At 40.6% G+C, this 23,446-nt stretch overlaps 1 protein-coding gene across 3 annotated transcripts in view; it reads left to right on the forward strand.

Moving 5' to 3' along the window:
• The window catches only part of LOC144510730 (triple functional domain protein), a 589,246-nt gene that overhangs the window by 208,695 nt on the left and 357,105 nt on the right, over positions 1–23,446 (forward strand). For all 3 annotated transcript variants that reach the window (XM_078240506.1, XM_078240513.1, XM_078240521.1), the window contains 2 exons: positions 5,105–5,219; positions 18,260–18,452. In XM_078240506.1, the coding sequence (XP_078096632.1) occupies positions 5,105–5,219; positions 18,260–18,452 (308 nt within the window). The remainder of the gene's footprint in view (positions 1–5,104; positions 5,220–18,259; positions 18,453–23,446) is intronic.

The following is a 23,446-nucleotide window of genomic DNA, read 5'->3' on the forward strand; positions in this document are numbered from 1 at the left end:
TGGCAGAAATTACTCGAAAAATTTGCTTTTCATAAGTTCTGTAGCTTGGTTGCCATTACCCTGTGAGCTTGATTGTGCACCACTGAGCCAATTGTGACTGTATCCTGATAGCCCCCCATCCTTCAATATATCCTTTCATTATTTGTATGACGGGAGATGCTGGAAACGATGAATAATCCGAACTGACTGTTGATTTTTTTTTTGTCTTTTCCTATCTGTACTTGTTTGAAAATCACCATGCTGTACTATACTAATCCTTGAGAGTTTGTTGCATTATTTGTTAAAAAAGAAGACAAATTTGCAACAAAAATATATTTAAAACATAATTTGTACGTGACACAAAACTTGGAAGTATTATGAACTGAGAGGAGGATGTTGGTAGACTTCAAGAGGACTTTGACAGGCTGGTGATATGGGTGGACATATCGTCAGTGCAATCAAGTTTTAAGTGATACATTTTAGAAGGAAGGATGACGAGAAGCAATATAAAATAAAGGATATTCTAAAAGAGGGTATAGGAAGCAGAGGGATCTGGGGTGTACATGCACAAATTTTCGAAGCAGGCTGAGCAAATTGAGATGTTAGATTATAAGATTTATGGGGCCCTGGGAATTAAAAATGTCCACCGCCGGCATCTCCACATCATAATTAAACATGGAAGCATAGAGTACAAAAAAATTAAGGTGATCCTTTGTAAAGCACTGGTCCGACCCCAGCTGGAGTACCAATGCTAGACAATGCCTTTACACCTGAGGAACAATGTAAAGGTATTGGAGACGGAGCAGAAAAAACACTGCATGATGCATTTATCCACGAAGGTAATTAAAGGTAATTGGGTGTAACCCACAAAGAACCATAAGCATCTCTCCATTAGATAGAGAGAATATTGTACATAGCCAGCTTGGTGCAAGACATAAAAACAGGTCTCCTTGAATTGCACAGCTGGTATAGAGATTGAACACTCTAGCCAACTGAGTTAACCTATCCTTTCTGGCATCCAGAGCCACAGAGAAGGGTGCTGTATTCTCATGTACCTGTCACTCCCCTCATGTACCTCCTGACTTTGCTTCTATACAGGTTCTATTTTACTGGGATAACAATGAGCAAGATCAATATACTCAGATTCAGTAGAAGGATAATTTTGGATCCAGAATTAAACATTTTATTATTTATTCATCAGTAGTTTTGCTACTTAGCAATGTTAACAGATCTGGTTTCTATTTTTGCACTTGCCACCCTCCTTTCTCGCAGCTTTTTGGCAGTTTGTGGCTGTGGAATCAGGAAAAGTAATGTGGTGAGAGTATGTCCAATTCATTACCAAAAAGATTGAAAGAAAAAATGTTGGATTTAATTATATAATTTGATCACATACTTAATGAACCTCATTGTGACTATAGTGCAAATTTGTGAACACAAATGCTATAGCAGTTGAGATTTTACGTTTTCACGTATAATAAATTTGAAGTCTTGTTGAATAGTTAAAAGCTGACTCCATAGAACCCCTACAAAACCCATATTGAATCTAGTACTTAAGCAGTCTACAAGAAACAGTTGAAAATTACACTGCTCCAGCGATCCTTGGGTGGAAGGCATGATCCATTCCTTGTCCCAATGACTCATGTGTGTTTGTACATCTGATTGGTGGCCTCCTTAGCCCTTCTACACTGAGAATGACCCAAATTCCCAAATATACCTCAAAAACATGAACTGCATAAAAACCTATTCACTCAGGTCCAGTAAGTTCTGCGCCCAAGCACAGACCTTGTGCTTCTCTTATCGGCTTCTACCCTTCAAACAAGCCTATTCTGTTTATATAGTTGATGATGCAATCCAGGAATCCTGAAGACAATAGCTGTAATTTAAATACTAGATTCAGATATTTCCTTTCTCATTATTTGAACAGAAAAATAAAACTAAAGTAATAAAACTGTAGACTAACAATCTTAATATTAATCTTAATCCAGCAAATCTTAAAACTGAATAATAGTTATATTCTATTATAGAATTTGAAAAAAAATCAGAGGTTCTCTGTCTATTCCTGCAGATGTAAAATAGATGGGTGTCATGCTGTTCATTTTCCTCTTCTAAGAATAATAGTTTTTGGGATAACAAGGGCATGTGACGACTGCAACATCCAACAGTCAACGCACTGTTTTAAAGCATTGTGTTTTACAGAACCGTCGTTCTAGCAAGAAACTGAAGCCTGAATTGCTAATCTCTCAATACCCATGTAAGCCATTTAAAAAAAAAATCTTCTGCATAACACAACTCAAAAGGATCAAAGCACCACACTGATTAAATAGTAACTGTTGGCACAATCAAACCATAATCAACATTGAACAAAAGGAATGATTTGACGCATTACTAGCATCTACTTTATTTCACTATTTCTGTGCAGTAAATGATAGTACAATTTTGCAGCCTAATCACAAATAGGAAAATAATGATGTCAGGACTTATAATAACACAATCTTAGCTAAATTCAGTTTAATAGACTAGTTCAGTTCAGAATTAGTGTCACAACCTGAGCTTGGTCCAATTTAAGGTGTGACAGTAATATCCAGTTTTGAAAATAACACAACATACTTTAAGATTTATTTGTTTTCCATTTGTTTAAGTATGAGCTAAATTTCACTTCCTCTTTGTCCATATTTAGATGAAGCTTAAGTAAAAGTGAAGAACGTCTTTGATAATGTAAAGTTCATTTGCTAGATCCAGAACAGTTCCACTTTCTGCATTTTCTGCTCATTCCGGCTTCTGGAACATCTCTTCACAAAGGCATTTAAAATTTTTCTTGTACTTGTTTTGCAGGTGTCTTTTCCAGATGTCTACCTTAACGCTAAGCACATTCTTACACTGGTCATTATATTTTTGCTTCTCCCAACTTATATTAATGAGACAACACTTGCGTCACAACTGTTGTGATGCTCTGAGTTATGCTTGAACAAACTTGTCCTGACTTTTGAAATTTAAAACAAAAACCTTCTCAACAATATAACTTATCAAAACTGAAGCATTATTTCAGCCATCAATCATTCCTCAAAGCTTGGGAGTTTCTGTAAAAAAAAAAGAACAAGTGTATCTTTATGGAAATTTTGTTTCTGTGAGATTATTCAATAGATATTAAATGAAGCAAGTAGCGTTTTAACAAAAATTAATTCTAAAACTTTGGAATTTTTGGGGTCAATTATAAACGAGAACTGCAATTTACTGGCATCTTCATTTGGTGTGGCCTCATGGTGAGACTTATTTTGTTAGTGATATTCAAATCGGACTTTGGTTACCAGACTCATCCAACTGCTGGCATTAGCCATGAAGCAAAGCTGACAGTTCTTTCTTATTGGTGGTCTTGCAAGTTTTCTGGCCTGGGCAAAAATTGCAGAGATGCATCTAAGAATGGCCCCAGGCAACTGCAGCTTTTAGAATGGTCGTGAATTTAAAGCTCGACAATGTGCTTGTAATGTACAGCATCCATTTATTATATAGTAAAAGTAAATAATGTTCTTCAACAGAAAATCCCTAATTTTAAAGACTCATTAAAGAAAAAGATGCTGCACTTTAAGCTTATCATATTCGTGAGACATTGCAATCCAACTTAAAATGGTGATCTGGAACTTTTAGCATAAACATATTAGTGTGGGAAGGATGATTTATGATCCTGGACTCAATGCACTCAAATAGGGAGGTGGAAGTAAATCATCTTGGTGATGATGAAGATATGGAGTCAGCAGCATCATTCGGAGTCACATAGAATTCCAAGGCTTTGAAAACTCTTATTAATTTGAGATAGTGGCTGAGGGAAGGAGATGGTATTGGTGGTCAGAACAAAAAGATTAAATATGCAATTGATTTTATACTAAAACTAGACAGATTTTGGATCTATCAAGCGTGTTTCTTTGAGGCTCCTTCACATGCAATATTATAATTTAAATGAAGATGGTATGCCAGCACCTTCCTGACACTTGGATACATGGATTCTGAGTATGTTGTTTCCTGAAAGGTAGATTTCAGAGTCTTATTCAGATATTTGAAATCAGGCAGATTTTTCATCTGATAAACAGCAGTAGGGATGGGACACCTCACTGTGGCAGTTACCAGATGATGAGACTGATTTTTTTTTTGCTACTTAACACATGTGATAAGGAATTTCCAATTGAGGCAGAGTTTGCATTGTAGAATGTTGGAATATCAGATTTTTAAGATGGGCGTGTAGTTGATCTTTACAGCACAATCATGAGGAGTGACCGACCTCTATGTAGATGTCAGGCATTTAATGATGTAAAGTAGGTAGGGATGATCAATAACAACAGTAACTTATATAACAACTGTAAGGTAATAAAACATCACAAGGTGCTTCACATTATAAAGCAAAGTATAGCACTAAACCACAAAAGATGATATTAGATCAGATGACCAAAGGCTTAGTCAAAGAGATAAGTTTTAAGGAGTATCTTAAAGGAGGAAAGCAAGGGAGAGAGATTGAGAGATGTACGAAGGGAATTCCAGATCTTAGTTCCTAATCAACTGAATGTTATGGAGTGACTAAAATTGGGATGCTCAAGAGGCTAGAATTAGATGAGCGGAAGTATCTTGGAGAGATGTGGGGGAGAAATAGGGAAGGGCGAGCCCATGGAGGAATTTGAAAACCGTGATGAGAATTTTTAAATCAAAATGCTGTTTGATCAGGAGCCAGTGTAGGTCAGTGAACACGGGAGACAGATGAATAGAACATGGTGTGGGTTAAGGTAGAAGCAGCAGAGTTCGTATGACTACAAGTTCAAGGGGTATAGAATTTTGGAGACCATTCGGAGGGCATTAGAATATTCAATGCCAACCTTGCAAGGCACCTTGTCTATTGGTCGTCTCAGAATGACAGTGTTAGGACTATAGATATTATACTGATCACAATCAATATTTAATAATCTCCTGCTCACTTTGGGTTTGCGATATTTTATAAGATGTAATCTCTTGAAAAATTAATAATTTTCTTCCATTTGAATCGGTAAGGAAACTCATTACAGGAACATTTTTCAGGGAAGACTGAAGAATTGCATTTGTTATTACTTGCTTGTCTTTATTTCTCCTTGGATTTTTTTTTCTCCAGGTGGACGAGATAAACGTGGTGGTCCTGTCTTGACATTTCCAGCACGTAGCAACCATGACAGAATAAGACAAGAAGATCTTAGGCGGCTTATCTCTTATTTAGCTAATATCCCCAGGTATGACACATGCACCGCATTTATTTATTCAGAAAAATGTAAGTGTATAGGAATTTTACAGTACTATATTTTCTCTCCAAAGTTCTTAATTTACTATTTTCAAAATGTGAACCAATAATGAAAACATAAATATGTTTGATTTTTAGGGGCTTTAGTTCAGTCGGGCAGCTTTGTCGGTGCAGGCTTGGAGGGCCAAAAGGCCTGTTCCTGTGCTACAATTTTGTTTGTAATTGAATTTTACTTGGTGCAAAATAAAGGATGATAAATATATGGAGAACATTGAAAAATAGTTCTTTGTAACTGAGAATGTCAGATTTCAAGTACTACTACAAAATTCTTTCAAGGGATGTGGGCGGCGTTGGCAAGACCAGCGTTTGTTGTCTATCCTTAATTGGCCTTGCTAGGTTATTTCAGAGATCAGTTAAGAATTAACTTCATTGCCGTAGGTCAGGAATCACATAATGGCAGATTTCCTTTTGTGGGGGTGGGAGACGATAGCCCAGAGAATACCATCCTGGGCCTGCTAATCATATGGAAATGTCAATTTCCATCACATTTCTAGATAATTAGTTCCGCGCTGATTTCCAGCACAGAGTTGATGACACCAAAAAACATACTCTGGGAGACGCGTGGAGGCTGTGGCGCCCAATGTGAATCCCGTGAAGTGGCCACCGCTGATATCTCCTGGCCAGCTATGCTAGTAGAACATTGCAGCAGGCTGGGAGAATCGCCCCCAATGTTTTAGCTATCATGTGACTTCAAGCACAGATGTATAATTTTTTGGTGACCTAATTTGGATTCATTTTTAAAACTTGATCACAAATGAGGCAGAATATATGGTGTTTCTACTGATTGTAATAAGGAAGTAAAATAATGTATTTTATCAGAAAGGGGATCTAGCTGAAAATTGGTGGTTTTATGAAGGAATTTTATTTAATGCACAAGACTGAAATATATAAAACTGTTCGTGACTTTCAAGTAGACTGAGTAGTGGTCAGTTCCAAATTTCTCAACCTTGAAGGTAAGATATTATCCAGGAAATTAAGGTTTATATTTAGGGAGTGCTAATTTCCATAAACATAATAGTATTCGGATCATATAATTATATTATTAATCTTGCCATTCTACTGATGTATGGAAATACTTTCAATTAAAATACTTTCAATTGCATATTTCAAATTTGTCCACAGGTCAGAAATGAACTTAATCATGGCTGATTTGGGGTACCAAAATTTTGAATTTAGTTTGCTTACCAAATGCTTATTTCTACAAACTCAAATATGCAGAGATTGGGAAGTTCGCAAATTGCAACAAGCGTAAAAGCAAGTTGCGTTACTGTAGTGCATTTGATATAGAGAATGTGTCCTCAGCATTTCACAAAGGCATAAAAAATAGAATAGATGCCATCAGAAAGAGATATGAGGAATGGTCATAGAGAATACTTTTAAGGAACTTCTTAGCGGAGTAAATGGGGAAGTATGGAGAGATTTAGGGAGGGGATTCTAGATTGTCAGGGGACCCTGGAGGCTGAAGGCACAGCCATCAAGGTGGGATGAAGGGATGTAACAGCTAGAGTCAAAGACCATGAGTTTGAGGGGAAATTTAGAATTTAGGAGCTAAACGTAAGAAGATGTTGGGGGATAGGAAGCCAGTGTAGGTCGTAAAGGGCTAGTGGCCAAGCAGCGCCGGAATTCTACCACCCGTCCCACCACAGAATCGGAGTGGGCGAAGGGCGGACAACGGAAATGCCTGTTGAGCTTGGGCGGGAATTTCTGCTCTCGTCTGAATGAGGCCGTAAAGTCCCACCCATTGTGCCAGAATCATCTTTTTATAAGTGCTCTCAAAAACTTTCTATCCTTTCTATCCTTTTGACTATTTCAAATGTGGTCCGCTCAGTGATTCTTACAAAATAATTACTTTTGCTGCCAGCTACAGGTAACTTTTCTATTTTTTTACTACTTCAAATTGTCATTTGAATGATTGTAAATACAGTTTTCACTGTAATTTGTTTTCTTGCATTTGTTCACATATTTCACTGTCATCCATGTATAATTTTTGATCTTTTCACTTATAACTTCAGGCTCAGCTTTGAGTCACATTCAAAATGCCAAAGTAGCTTTGACTTAAGATCTGATTAAACTACTGCTTTTGTTTCTAGCATTTGTGTTTTTTCTCTATTTCCTAGATGAGGTATTTTTTTTCACAAGTCTATATTTTCCTTATGCAACATTTCAAATTTTCTTTTTCTGTTTTGTTCATCCTCCCACGAACCTTATCCAACACCTTGGTCTCTCACTGAACCACTGGCCTGCTGACTCTTGTGCATCCTCTCCCTCTATCTCCATTCCATCTTTGTCGGTAGAACTTTTATCTGCATTGGCTGTAATCTTTGGAACTAACTCCATAAAACCCTGTTCACCGTTAAAAGTTTAGAAAACATATATTTGACTACACCCTTGGCCATTCCATCTAAATAACCCACAGGAGTCTTTTACATGATTCTTTTGTTCTCTGTGAAGGACGGTTTTCTGTGGTAAAAGTGTTATTTAAATGCAAAGCTTCCTTTGTTCCCATTAATTCTATCTAGATCTATCATAGTTACAAATTTAGTTTTGTAACTTTGTATATCTTTTATTCTGTGTATATAATGTGAACCACATGCTATTTGATCTATTCAACCTAAGAATATGTGATTATATTTTATTTGATGAGAATTATTGTTGGTTATTGGTTGCTTCAAAATGGATGAACTGAACAATTAATGGTGATCTTTGAAGTTGGGTAGTGAATAAACTGTTAGGGTGCATTGTGTGAAGAAGCAGAAATCAGAATTGACATGTTACGTTAAAATATAGTTTTGCAACATGATTTACCATCTGTGCAGGTCAGTTGACTAATTGAAAACCGCAAGTACATTTGTTTGACTGTAACGATAGCTGAATTATCAGATCACCATAAATTCTATTTCGCTTCAGTGTAGTGTAAATCATAGGGCTGTAGTTGCCTGCATTTGGTTGAGCATGGATTTTTAAGCAGGAATGAAATTGCTTAGAGCACAGTAGAAGTTGAGACTCCAGACTTGCAAACTGAAAACTTTTGATTACCTATTTATATTTTATCATTTTCTGAATGACTGTTAATTAGGGATCTTCACTAGATTTTTTGCACGGTGTAGATTGCAGGCAGGTGATTCCAATAATATCCAAAACTGAAATGGGCATGGGATGTGATGGATGTACTGTACATTCACTTCAGCTATTTCCCTTGTGTTTTTAAAAAATAGTGTATTATAAATTAGTTCAACACTATATTTTATAAAGCTGAAACAGATATTCCAAGCCAGTCATCTCTATGAAATCCCTAAATGCTCAGTATGTTTGAACTGTGGTCCCAAATTACCTTCGATAAGGCATACCAAATTTGAATGTTGGGTATTGTTATTTGATGTATCCTTTTCACACTCTTTCTCCATTAACTAATGTGCTATATTATTTGTATAAATTAAGATTAAGTATATAAAAGTGGAGGACATTGAGTGGATGATTGCTTGAGCATATTAAAGAGACATTTATGGACGCGGGGGGGGGGGGTTCTGGTCTCCTACATCACCAATTGGCTGTCAGGAGTTTGAAAGCTAGCCAACTTCCTTCAATTGTTTCCATACTAAAGAAAATGACATTCGAGACTATCTACTGCACTTTTACAGACCTTTAAGTATTTGGAATTTGACAGTTACTTGTGTCAGTAATTTCTCTTGTTAAACTTGCATTTGCAATTGCATGTTGGAATATTTCTCACAACCACTCGGGGTTTATATTTATTTTAATTTGAAGCAGCTAATGCATGCAAAAGAGAGAGAGAGAAAGTATTGATGCCCCAAGAGGGAAGATGCCTCTGAAGACGTTGTTCAAAGGTCACAAATAAAATAGGTCACAGCTCCTAGACTGCTACTGTGCAGGGTAATCTCCTCTGCTGGTGGCCTGTGACCTCACAATCGTGACTATCAGGTGGATCAGAAATGTTAGATGGAGTGCTGGCCCCTAAAATTAAAGCTTATTTATTAGTCACTGTTTATTGAAGAACAACATGTTGGCAAACACTATGGGCCAAATTAGTAGATAGTCCTAAAGGTGGGGCTTACATTAACACTGCAATGAAGTTACTGTGAAATTTCCCTAGTTGCCAAGTCCGGTGCCTGTTCAGGTCAATGCACGTAACCAGCATGTCTTTCAGACTGTGGGAGGAAACCACAGTTGAAAGGTCCTGTAAATTATGCATGGGAGGAAACCCATGCAGACAAGGGGTGAACATGGAAACTCCACACACACACACACACACACACACACACACACACTGACCCAAGCTGGGAATCGAACCCGGGTCCCTGGCGCTGTGAAGCAGCAGTGCTAACCACTATGCTACTGTGCCTCCCTTGGCTACAGCTTGGAAGTTGCCTGGATCCTGGATCCATGTTTTGACTGCTGCTAACTGGAAAATTTTATTTGGTGTCTGCATTGTGTCATTAATAGGCCATCTAAGGGCCTTCATTGTCTACCCGTCACTTATCATCCATCCACTTCCAAAGTGATCTGATAGTACAAAGATGCGAGCCATTGCCGGGAAGTTTTTGTCCTGTCCCCTTCTGTCCCCACCTTTAGGGCTATCTACTAATTTGGCCCATAGTGTTTGCCAACATGTTGTTCTTCAATAAACATTAAATGTCTTACACAAATAAATATCATGTTGTCTGCCAGGTTCAAATACAGTTCTTGAAACCCACTCAACTGTTCTCCTTGGTCATTATTTCTATATGTTGCGATGAAAACTGCTTTTCAGATTTCCTTAGCTTAGACACAAAATAATGCCCCATGATTACGAACACCATGGCTCGTTTGCAAGTATGATCCCGACGTTCCTGTCACTTGCTATTTCATTTCTCCATCTTGGTCTCATGCTTACTTTCCTATCCTTGGCCTTCTGCAATGTTCCAGTGAACACAAGACCACAACAAATGGAAGCAGGGACTGGCCACCAGACCCTTCAAGCCTGCCCCTTCCATTCAATATGATCAAGGCTGATTTCCCCATAGTCCTCTATTCCTCGATCTATCAAATATTTATCCACCTCTAGAACATAGAACATAGAAAAAATACAGCACGAACAGGCCCTTCGGCCCACAAGTTGCGCCGGGCATGTCCCTACCTACCTAGGCTTATATATAGGCTTACCTATAACCCTCAATCCTATTAAGTCCCATGTACTCATCCAGAAGTCTCTTAAAAGACCCTATCGAGTTTGCCTCCACCACCACTGACGGCAGCCGATTCCACTCACCCACCACCCTCTGAGTGAAAAACTTACCCCTGACATCTCCTCTGTACCTACTCCCCAGCACCATAAACCTGTGTCCTCTCGTAGCAGCCATTTCAGCACTGGGAAAAAGCCTCCGAGAATCCACCCGATCTATACCTCTCAACATCTTGTACACCTTTCTCAGGTCACCTCTCATCCTTCGTCTCTCCAAGGAGAAAAGACCGAGCTCCCTCAGCCTATCCTCATAAGGCATGCCACTCAATCCAGGCAACATCCTTGTAAATCCTCTCTGCACCCTTTCAATCATTTCCACATCCCTCCTGTAATGAGGCGACCAGAACTGAACACAGTACTCCAAGTGGGGTCTGACGAGGGTCTTATAAAGCTGAATCATTATCTCCCGACTCCTAAACTCAATCCCTCGATTGATGAAGGCCAGCACACCATTCGCCTTCTTAACCACCTCCCCTACCTGCGAGGCCGATTTAAGAGTCCTATGGACCCGGACCCCAAGGTCCTTCTGATCCTCTACACTGCTGAGAGTCTTACCCTTGATATTATACTCCTTCATCCCATTTGACCTGCCAAAATGTACCACTACACATTTATCCAGGTTGAAGTCCATCTGGCACTTCTCTGCCCAGTCTTGCATCCTATCTATGTCACGCTGCAGCTTCTGACATCCCTCCAACCTATCCACAACACCACCAACCTTCGTGTCGTCGGCAAACTTACCAACCCATCCCTCCACTTCCTTATCCAGGTCATTTATGAAAATGACAAACAGCAAGGGTCCCAGAACAGATCCCTGGGGCACTCCACTGGTGACTGACCTCCATTCAGAAAAAGACCCGTCTACAACCACTCTCTGCCTTCTGCAGGCAAGCCAGTTCTGAATCAACAAGGCAACAGCCCCTTGGATCCCATGCCCTCTCATTTTCTCGAGAAGCCTTGCATGAGGGACCTTATCGAACGCCTTGCTGAAGTCCATGTAAACCACATCTACCGCTTTTCCTTCGTCGATGTGTTTAGTCACATTTTCAAAGAACTCCAGGCTCGTAAGGCACGATTTGCCTTTGACAAAGCTGTGCTGACTACTTTTGAGCATACTAAACTTCTCTAAATGTTCATAAATCCTGTCCCTCAGGATCTTCTCCATCAACTTACCAACCACTGAGGTTAGACTCACCTGTCGGTAATTTCCTGGGCTATCCCTATTCCCTTTCTTGAATATAGGAACCACATCCGCAATCCTCCAGAACCTCTCCCGTCTCCATCGACGACGCAAAGATCATCGCCAGAGGCTCTGCAATCTCTTCCCTCGCCTCCCACAAGAACCTGGGATACATCCCATCCGGTCCCGGCGACTTATCTATCTTGACGCTATTCAAAATTTCCAACACATACTCTTTCTTAATGTCCACTTTCTTAATGTCTACTTTGAATACTTCTGATGATCCAGTCTCCTCCACTTTCTGGGGCAGATAATTCCAGAGATTCACCACCTTCTGCGAGAAGAAATCTTTGCGCATTTCTTTTCTCCTAAAACTTGCTTTCAGAGAACACTGACCCATGCTTTGTTAACACATTCTGCCATCTGACCTCTAGGCCACTATTAGCATCTTCCTTGGCCTTTAACGCTATCATGAACACCGTTTGTCTCGAGTCCAGAACATCTTTATCAAATCTTTTCTGAGCTCCAGCCTATTCATGACCTTTTATTTTGCTCCACCTCTTCCACAATATAAAATCCATCATACTTCTACCTTTCTTCAGCTTTGAAAGAGAGTCATACAGACTTAAAATATTAACGCTGTTTCTACACAGTTGGTGCCAGATCTGCTGAGTTTTTCTAACATTTTCTGTTTTTATTTCAGATTTCCAGCATCTGCAGTGTGTTGCCTTTAATATATTGAGTTTACTGTCGTGTTTGCTTTTAGGAGGTTTATAGACTTGAAGGGCACTGCATACTTTAATTCTTTCACATCTTACATCTAATATGATTTGCTTTAGTCTTTTTTCAAGGAGAATAATACAGTAAGTTTAAAGAACAAACTTGCATTATATAATGCCTTGCAGTGAGAGTGCTGAATATGGAAGTACACCAGCATGCATGGATACCCTACATATTATGCCATGAGTCACCAACAAAAATGTTGGATGGATCATGCAAACTAAATGGTTGACGGCCATGTTACCAAAGACATTCTTTGTGGCTAGAATCATAGAATCTACAATGCAGAAGGAGGCCATTTGGCCCATCGAGCTTGCACCGACAACAATCCCACCCAGGTTCTATCTTATCACCGTAACCCCACATATTTACCCTCCTAATCCCCCTGACAAGGGGCAATTTATCCTGGCCAATCAACCTAACCTGCACATCTTTGGACTGTGGGAGGAAACCGGAGCACCCGGAGGAAACTCACGCAGACACGGGGAGAATGTGCAAACTCCACACAGTCACCCGAGGCCGGAATTGAACCCGGGTCCCTGGCACTGTGAGGCAGCAGTGCTAACCACTGTGTTGCCCTAGGTTGCTACCAACAGGTCACCCATATCAGCAAACAAGAATGTCTGCAGGAAAGACCTCGGGTTAAGTTGGATCGGAGTCAAATCATGGAAGTCCTTGCTGCTGACCGGGAGTAATTGAAGACAAGCAGCCAGGAAGTGTGTGGAAGAAGCAGAGGGCAAAAGAAATGATCAGATGGTGGATGAGAGAGCCTGGCAGAAAGAAAAACATAAATTGACCTTGGGCAAACTCTTATCAGCTGTGCCAGCTGCAAAAGGCTCTGACACTCATGAATTTACCACAACAGATGATGTTCAATCCAGAAGTGACATACCCAGAGGCGGTCCACACAGAAGTGACATACCCAAGACAGATGATTCCTACACTACACTTTCATGACAACAAAATGTTTCAAAAGTTCTTCAAAGCTGATTAAGTACTTTTTAAGTTGTAGTTACTGCCTTAATGGAAAAAAGAGTTCAGTATATTCTACAGTAGCTTGTGCTAATTGTCAGCTGTAAAAGTAAAGTTATGATGTGGAGATGCCAGCGTTGGACTGGGGTAAACACAGTAAGAAGTCTCACAACACCAGGTTAAAGTCCAGCAGGGTTATTTGGTAGCAAAAGCCACGAGCTTTCGGAGCGCTGCTGCTTCATCAGGTGAGTGGGATTTCAGTTCACAAAAAGGGCATATATAGACACAAACTCAATTTACAAAATAATGATTGGAATGCGACCTCAAACAGACCATTGTCCGCAGCAAACTACCCAGCCTTCAGGAGAATAGTGACCACGATACCACACAACCCTGCCACAGCAACCTCTGCAAGAGGTGCCGGATCATCGACACGGATGCCATCATCTCATGTGAGAACACCATCCACCAGGTACACGGTACACACAACTTGCAACTGATACGCTGCAGGAAAGGATGTCCCGAGGCATGGTCCATTGGGGAGACTGATAGCCAAGTTCCGCACACATGAGGACAGCCTCAACCGGGATCTTGGGCTCATGTCACACTATCTGTAACCCCCACGACTTGCCTGGGCTTGCAAGATCTCACTAACTGTCCTGTCTGGAGACCATACACATCTCTTTAACCTGTGCTTAACCTTCTCTCCACTCACATTGTCTGTACCGTTAAGACTTGATTACCTGTAAAGACTCGCATTCCAACCACTATTTTGTAAATTGAGTTTGTGTCTTTATATGCCCTGTTTGTGAACTGAACTCCCACTCACCTGACGAAGGAGCAGCGCTCCGAAAGCTTGTGGCTTTTGCTACCAAATAAACCTGGTGGACTTTAACCTGGTGTTGTGAGACTTCTTACAACATAAAGTTAGACAGCAGTGCTGCTTAGTATGCCAAAATAAATGGTAACTGCTAGTGCTGTGTTTCTGGAATTTGTTTAAATTCAGGCTATTTAAATATTCACATTAAGCCGTTTCAATATATCATGGTTTATACTTCTGTCTATTTCTTTATTGTATCCTCCATTCCTTAAAAAATGTGCATGTTGTCATTAATGATCCCATTTATTTAACAGTGATGTATGCAGATTGAATGCCATCGACATTTCTTGTGATGGATTAGCAAAGTGTTTGTCAATGTTTGAAGTCAAGTTAAAACTTACAACTGTCATAAAATTGTAGCCTCAGGATATCGCTGCAGGAGTTCCTCAGGGTTGAGTTCTAACCATCTTCAGCTGTTTCATCAATGACTTTCCCTCCATCTTAAGGTCAGAAATGGAGATTTTCACAGCATTAAGGCTTGGGCTAATAAGTGACAAGGAGCATTGTGCCAGGCAATAGTCATCTCCATGAGTTGGGATTGAAACACCTCCGCTCGACATTCAGTGGCATTATCGTCGTTGAATCACCCACTGTCAACATTTTTTGGAGGGGAAGTTAACAATTGACCAGAAACTGGAGTGGCACGGTGGCACAGTGGTCAGTACTGCTGCCTCTCAGCACCAGGGACCCGGGTTCAATTCTGAGTCGTGACTGTGTGCAGTTTGCACATTCTCCTTGTGTTATGTGGGTTTCCTCTGGGTGCTCCAGTTTCCTCCCACAGTCCAAAGATGGGCGGGTTAGGTTGATTGGCCATGGTAAATTGACCCTTGGTGTCAGGGGGATTAGCAAGTTAAATACGTGGGGTTATAGAGTCAGGGCCTAGGTAGGATTGTTGGTGGTGGAGGCTCGATGGGGCGAATGGCCCTCTTCTGCACTATAGGGATTCTGAATCTATTCTATGAACTGAACTGGAACAGCCATATAAAAATTGTGTCGATAAAATCAGGTCAACGACCAAGAATTTTGCTGAAAGTAACTCGCGTCCTGACTTCTCAAAGCCTGTGGACTATCTGCAAGGCACGTGTGAAGAGTTTGGTTTGGTTCAGGCATTTGGAGGCAAAGCATCGTTGCAAGAGTTCATCAATAATGTGTCCTGGTCCCAACCATTTTCAGCTGCTTCCTCAGTGACCCTCCATAATAAAGTCAAATGTGTATGTTCATTGATGATTGCAATTTTCTGTCCTTTGTGACTTCTCATACGATGAAGCAATGTCTGCTCCCACAATGCAAGACCTGGGTGACATTCAGGCTTGCCTGGTAAGTGGCAAGTAACATTTGCACCAAGCAATGACCATCTCCAATGAGAGAAGACCTAACCATTTCCATGAAATTCAACGGCATTATTGCTGCAGAATTCTCGGCGATCAACATTCTGGGAGTTACTCTCGACTAGAATCTTAACTGGGACAGCTGTGGCTACAAGAGCAGGTCAAGGACTGAGAACTCTGCAGCAAGTAACTCACTTTCTGACTCTCCAAAACCTGTCCACTAGGCACAAGTCAGAAATATGGTATAATACTCTCCACATGTCTAGATGAATGCAACTCCAATTACACTCAAGAAGCTTGGCAGCATCCAGGCCAATACAGCCTGCTTAATTGGCACCCATCTACCACTTTAAATTTTCACTCCCTCTGCCATTGGCACACAGTGGGAACAGCTATGTACCATCTACAGGATCTCTAAAGCAACTCATCAAACCTCCTTCAACACCATCCAAACCTGAGAGTTCTACTACCTGGAAGGATGAGGAAAGCGGATGTATAGGAACACCAGCACCTGTAAGTTTCCCTGCAAGCCACCCACCATCCTCGCTTGGAACTATATTACATTCCTTTACAGTTGCTGGGTCAGAAACCTTCCGAATTGTGGATGTACCTGATCATATTGACTGTAGTGATTCAAGAAGGTGGCTTATCACCACACTCTCAAGGGCAGTTTGGGATGAGCAATAAATGCCGCCTTGCCAGTGACCCTGACATCATGAATGAATAAATAAGTGACACAAAAAGTCTAATAATTCGGAGACAGTGTATGATCTTGAGGTAATTTTCCATTCAAGGCCATATATTTTTATATTGAGAACTAGTGCTGTCATGTGGGTTCAAAAGTCAGGTTCATGCAGCTGTATTAAAAGGGATGCAATTTGTTTATATGTGGCATATACTTATTTATTTTGGAGACATTTTAAAATATTTGTTTGCTGTGATGAATTTACTTTGAATGAAACAGTAGAACGGAAGGCCATATCTCATACAAAATCTTCAATATTTTTTGCCCTCCAAAGCCTTATTCAACTTCAAATATAAATGCTCCATCCACTCAATGTCTTGATCACTGATGAGGCTATCTTAAATGTCATCTTAATTGACAGCTGCATCTCTTATTTTCCCCCCTCTTCCAATTTCACTACTCTTTCCATCATCCCCTGGAAAAAACTCTAAAATTAATTTTCAAACTCACAGCTCCCTTCCAGTCTTCACTTGCCACAATGCCTATGCTGTTGCAACCTGCAAAAATGCTTCCTTGCCTTTGCCTTCAACAGTCTTGTTCCAAGAAAATCAATTGCTGCCTAGATTCTGATTTAACGCCCATATTATTTTATCCAACTGTAGTAGTACGTAGCTAAAAGAAAAAGGCACAAATTCTGTTGAATAATTGAGTGGAAATAAGACTAGGAAAGTAAAATTGGCAGGCCTTCTACTTCCAGTTATTCATCAGGTTCATCTAGTCACAAAGCAGCATTGTTGGAATTCCTTCATATTTCTATCAGATATAGCCCTGCATACAAGTAGGTGTTCAGGATTTTCTGTTTTACATTTCAGCAATTTTTTTTGCACATCAAATTAACAGCTGTTCGTGCTAAAGACAAAGGGTATTTTCCTGTTTTCAGCGCTTAATGCCAATGTCAGATATTCCAAAAGCAAAGTATAGCACAACGGATTTAGAGAAACATCTATTTTATTCCGCTCCAACAATGTGACTGAACTATATCCCTAGAAGATGCTTCTCACTGAGCTAAAATGATTAAGATAAAGCAGTTGTAATTTGCAATGTTGTGCTTGTTGTTTGGTGCCACATGAAACTGGGTTAAGACTAGCCAAATTCATTAAAATCCTGTGACAAGATGTTCATCATGCTGATCTGAAATGTTCCAGGCTCAAGTCTTCGAGAAGTAGTATCATCTTTGAAATATGTAAATAGAATCACCCTGCATTTCTGCATCCTGTCCACTGTTATGGAGAGTCACCAATTAGATTTTGATTGTGGTGTTCTGTCACTTCTCAACCTCCTTGATATAGAATGAAGATAAAGATGCAAAAATATTATGTTTGGTTCCTATTCTGTGCTGTAGCAGCTAATTTCAACCAGAGTAGTGATAAAACTGCTGAAATTGATTTGGCACTCTGCATTAATGAAGAGAAAGATGAACTTGATTCCAATTCCTAATCATTATGCATTCACTCCTGCTAAAAATGCTTACATATGGTGAAAGCAGCATCAGACTTGCCTCTTGATGCTCAAATAACCTGCTGACCCTTGGCTGTTTGGGTTCACACATGAATGATAACCAGTTGGTTGAGTGCAGGATGATGGTGGGTGCTCAGTATCTATTGAATTATATTCCAGCAAAGACTTCCACAGAGCCAAAGCTTGGAAAGGGAAAGCAAAAGTTGTTTCAGGTCACTGATTGGAACAAAGTCAAGTTGTAGTCTTTCTCTGACCTGAAAAGAACTGAAAGGTATCAGCCAAAATCTAAAACCATGTCACTGTCGCTCTTAATTTTCTGTTGCTATTTTTGTGCTGTCAGATTTGCCTTGTACATATTTTCAAGATGTGACTTATATTTCTGTTCTCCAGTGAGGAAGTATGTAAGCGAGGGTTCACTGTGATAGTTGACATGCGTGGATCCAAATGGGACTCCATTAAACCGCTGCTGAAGATTCTACAGGAGTCCTTTCCTGGCTGTATTCACGTTGCACTGATCATCAAGCCAGACAACTTCTGGCAGAAGCAAAGAACTAACTTTGGCAGTTCCAAGTTCGAATTTGAGGTACTTCCAAATATAAATATTAAACTAATCTTTCTCTGCTTCTAAAGTAACCTTTTTGGCTACACCGTTTAACTGTGTTTTCATCCTACATATTACATTTTGAAAGTTTATTTTAGCCATGTTGCATTGAACAAAGCAATTTGATAATGTGGAAAATTTAAAACATTTCTAAATACATTTTGTGAAAACAAAATCATTATTGTCATAATGCAGCATAATTGTTTAACCCAGATAAACAGTGCATGGAGATAGTTTAAGAAACCAGTCTCATGAGCTGTTAAGACGATGCTAGTTACTGGAGGGCAAACTAGTGAATTTCTCCTGATGAATTGTACTGCTCCACTTTCACTTTGATGATAACATTTTTATTCAAAAAGAATCCCTGGCTCACTGGACTACGGGATGAGTATTAGGTTTGGTCCCTATTCTGTGCTGCAGCAGCTAATCTCAACTAGAGTGAATATGATTCTGTTCTAAGACTCTAGGAAACACGTTTCTAAACCGTAGTCTGGAATATCCTTGCCTGAGAGGATGATGGGGAAGATGTAATCATGACTTTCAAAGCGAACAAGATAAATACCCAAAGAGCGAAAATTGCAGGGCTTTGGGGAAAAGGTTGGATGAGCTAAATTGCTCGTGTATTGAGTTGGCACACCCGAGTTTAAACTGATACTTATTTTATTTTTCAAACAAATGATGATCTGGCAAACTTTGGAAGTCTGAATGACCTCCTCCTGTGCTGTTATATTTTTACAACATGAGTAAGTGGTAGATGTAAGAGAGTGGAGTTAATGTTGTAGCTGAAAAACAATGGTTTCAGTCTTCATAAGAACATAAGAAATAGGGGCAGGAGTAGGCCATTTAGCCCCTCGAGCCTGCCCCACCATTCAGTAAGATCATGGCTGATCTGAAGTGAATCAGTTCCACTTACCCGCCTGCTCCCCATAACCCTTAATTCCCCTACCGATCAGAAATCTATCTATCCGTGACTTAAACATATTCAACGAGGTAGCCTCCACCACTTCAGTGGGCAGAGAATTCCAGAGATTCACCACCCTCTGAGAAAAGAAGTTCCTCCTCAACTCTGTCCCCCCTTTATTTTGAGGCTGTGCCCTCTAGTTCTGGTTTCCTTTCTAAGTGGAAAGAATCTCTCCACTTCTACCCTATCCAGCCCCTTCATTATCTCATATGCCTCTATAAGATCACCACTCACTCAGCCTTCTAAACTCCAACGAGTACAAACCTAATCTGCTCAGTCTCTCCTCATAATCTATACCCCTCATCTCCGGTATCAACCTGGTGAACCTTCTCTGCACTCCCTCCAAGGCCAATATATCCTTTCGCAAGTAAGGAGACCAAAACTGCTCACAGTATTCCAGCTGCGGCCTCACCAATGCCTAGTACAGATGCAGCAAGACTTCTCTGCTTTTATATTCTATCCCCCTCGCGATAAATGCCAACATCCCATTTGCCTTCTTGATCACCTGTTGTACTTGCAGACTGAGTTTTTGCGACTCATGCACAAGGACCCCCAGGTCCCTTTGCACAATAGCATGTGTTAATTTTTTTCCATTTAGATAATCCAATTTGCTATTATTTCTTCCAAAGTGAATAACCGTGCATTTGCTAAAGTTATACTCCATCTGCCAGATCCTCGCCCACTCACTCAGCCTATTCAAATATCTCTGCAGACCTTCCGCTTCCTCCACGCAATTCACTTTCCCACTTATCTTCATGTCATCAGCAAACTTTGTTACCCTACACTCAGTCCCCTCCTCCAGATCATCTATGCAAATAGTAAACAGTTGAGGCCCCAGTACCGATCCCTGCGGCACGCCACTAGTCACCATCTACCAACCAGAAAAGCACCCATTTATTCCGACTCTCTGCTTCCTGTTGGATAGCCAATCCCCAATCCACGCTAACACCCTACCCCCAACTCTGTGTGCCCCAATATTCTGCAGCAACCTTTTGTGAGGCACCTTATCAAATGCCTTTTGGAAATCCAAAAACACCACATCTACCGGTTCCCCTCCGTCAACCGCACTTGTCACATCTTCATAAAAATCCAGTAAGTTCGTCAAACACGACTTTCCTCTCATGAATCCATGCTGCGTATGCTTGATCGAACCATTCTTATCCAGATGGCCTGCTATTTCTTCTTTAATGATGGATTCCAGCATTTTCCCAACTACAGATGTTAAGCTAACCGGCCTGTAGCTACCCGCCTTTTGTCTACTTCCTTTTTTAACCAGGGGCGTAACAGTAGCCGTTTTCCAATCAGCTGGCACTACCCCAGAGTCCAGTGAATTTTGATAAATAACCACTAACGCATCCGCTATTACTTCTGACATTTCTTTCAGTACCCTGGGATGCATTCCATCCGGGCCCGGGGACTTGTCCACCTTCAGTCCCGTTAGTCTACCAAGCACTGCCTCTCTAGTAACAATAATTGTATTGAGTACCTCTCCTCCTACCAACACTCGATCGTTAACAATCATAAGAACATAAGAAATAGGAGCAGGAGTAGGCCATCTGGCCCTTCGAGCCTGCCCTGCCATTCAACAAGATCATGGCTGATCTGAAGCGAATCAGTTCCACTTACCCGCCTGCTCCCCATATCCCCTAATTCCCTTATTGATCAGAAAACTATCTACCCGTGATTTAAACATATTCAACGAGGAAGCCTCCACCACTTCAGTGGGCAGAGAATTCCAGAGATTCACTACCCTCTGAGAGAAGAAGTTCCCCCTCAACTCTGTTCTGAACCGGCCCCCCCTTATTTTGAGGCTGTGCCCTCTAGTTCTGGTTTCCCTTCTAAGTGGAAAGAATCTCTCCACCTCTACCCTATCCAGCCCCTTCATTATCCTATATGTCTCTATAAGATCACCCCTCATCCTTCTAAACTCCAACGAGTACAGACCCAATCTGTTTAATTTCTCCTCATAAGCTACACCCCTCATCTCCGGTATCAACCTGGTGAACCTTCTCTGCACTCCCTCCAAGGCCAATATATCCTTTCGCAAATAAGGGGACCAAAAATGCACACAGTACTCCAGTTGCGGCCTCACCAGTGCCTTGTATAGTTGCAGCAAGACCTCCCTGCTTTTATATTCTATCCCCCTCGCGATAAAGGCCAACATTCCATTCGCCTTCTTGATCACCTGCAGACTGAGTTTTTGCGATTCGTGCACAAGGACCCCCAGGTCCCTCTGCACAGTCGCACGATGTAATTTTTCTCCATTTAAATAATATTCCAATTTACTATTATTTCTTCCAAAGTGGATAACCTCACATTTGCTAATGTTATATTCCATCTGCCAGATCCTCGCCCACTCGCTCAGCCTATCCAAATCTCTCTGCAGACTTTCCGCGTCCTCCACGCAATTCACTTTCCCACTCACCTTCGTGTCATCAGCAAACTTGAATACCCTAGATTCAGTCCCCTCCTCCAGATCATCTATGTAAATGGTAAACAGTTGAGGCCCCAGCACCGATCCCTGCGGCACGCCACTGGTCACCAACTGCCAACCAGAAAAGCACCCATTTATCCCAACTCTCTGCTTCCTGTTAGATAGCCAATCCCCAATCCACGCCAACACCATACCCCTAACTCCGTGTACCCCAATCTTCTGCAGCAACCTTTTGTGAGGCACCTTATCGAACGCCTTCTGGAAATCTAAAAACACCACATCCACCGGTTCCCCTCTGTCAACCGCACTAGTGACATCTTCATAAAAGTCCAGTAGATTCGTCAAACACGACTTTCCCTTCATGAATCCATCGGTAAACTATTTGTGTCTTCCACCGTGAAGACCGACACAAAAAACCTATTTAAAGTCTCAGCCATTTCTTTGTTTTCCACTATTAAATCCCCTATTTGTTTCATCATTATTCATTCATGATTTGACATTGGATAGCAGTATGGTTGCATGGAGGTGATAGAAAGAGGAGGTGGTGGAAAAATAGAGCTGGGTATAATTAGCATGCTTATAGAAACCTTGCTTGTAAATAATCCTGTCAAGGGCCAGAGTGTGTAGCTGAGGAGGAGGAATAGAGCTGATTATGAAACCTATGGTGACTCTGAAGGTGAGGCTATGAGGTGTTGTTTGAGATTTGTTGACTGCAATTAGATAAATAGTGGTGGAACTGTGCATAGCCACATCCATAGAGCTAAAAATGGAGAATTGAACTGAGAAAATGCCACAATTCACCTTATGAAATACTGCAGAAACATCAAGAAGTAATGTCAGCAAATAAAGTCAGAATTTAGTCCTGGCACCCTAACCCTGCACTGTCTGTTTTAATTATCCCTTTCGTCTTGAAGGTTTGAACTCATATTGGGGAACAATTTGATGTAACAATGCTAATAAATTTGCTTATTGGCATAACGATAATGTAAAAATTAGTCCTCTGGAATCGAATTTTTAAAAATCGTGTTTTTCTCTGCCTGATGTTTTGAATTAAATGAAGTGTGAGCTTCCTTCAGAAAAGAGACATGAGGTTAAAGTTTAAAATGGGAATCGGTTTTTATGTAACTAAAAAATTGCAATGGTTGCTTCATTTTCCAAACAAATGATGATCTTGCAAACTTTGGAAGATTATTATATTTGCCAGTTAATTGTTTTACAAAACAATCTTCAAATAGTGAACCCTTTAGTGCAGTGTCACAACCACTGTTTTGCTACAGACCATTTTTGGGAATGTTCGAAACTGCTGCATTGGGCATAGGTTTACATGACCAACTACTATGTAGTCTATTTCTCTTTTGAAACAAACCATCTTGTTGTATATGTGCAAGGTGAAGACCAGGTGTTTTCCACAGAATTGGGAATAAAGTTCTAGAATTGGTATTCTTCTGTAAATTTATTATTTATTCTCTATCGATAATCTCGTTTCTTAAATGTATTCTCTTGCTTTCTCTCACTGTACTGCGGAAAGGAAAAATCTCAGAACCCCAGCTGTGAAAAGCGTAAAGCAAGAGTTGTGCTGGA

The sequence above is a fragment of the Mustelus asterias genome, chromosome 2 (genome assembly GCF_964213995.1).
Source record: "Mustelus asterias chromosome 2, sMusAst1.hap1.1, whole genome shotgun sequence".
Classification (NCBI taxonomy): domain Eukaryota; kingdom Metazoa; phylum Chordata; class Chondrichthyes; order Carcharhiniformes; family Triakidae; genus Mustelus; species Mustelus asterias.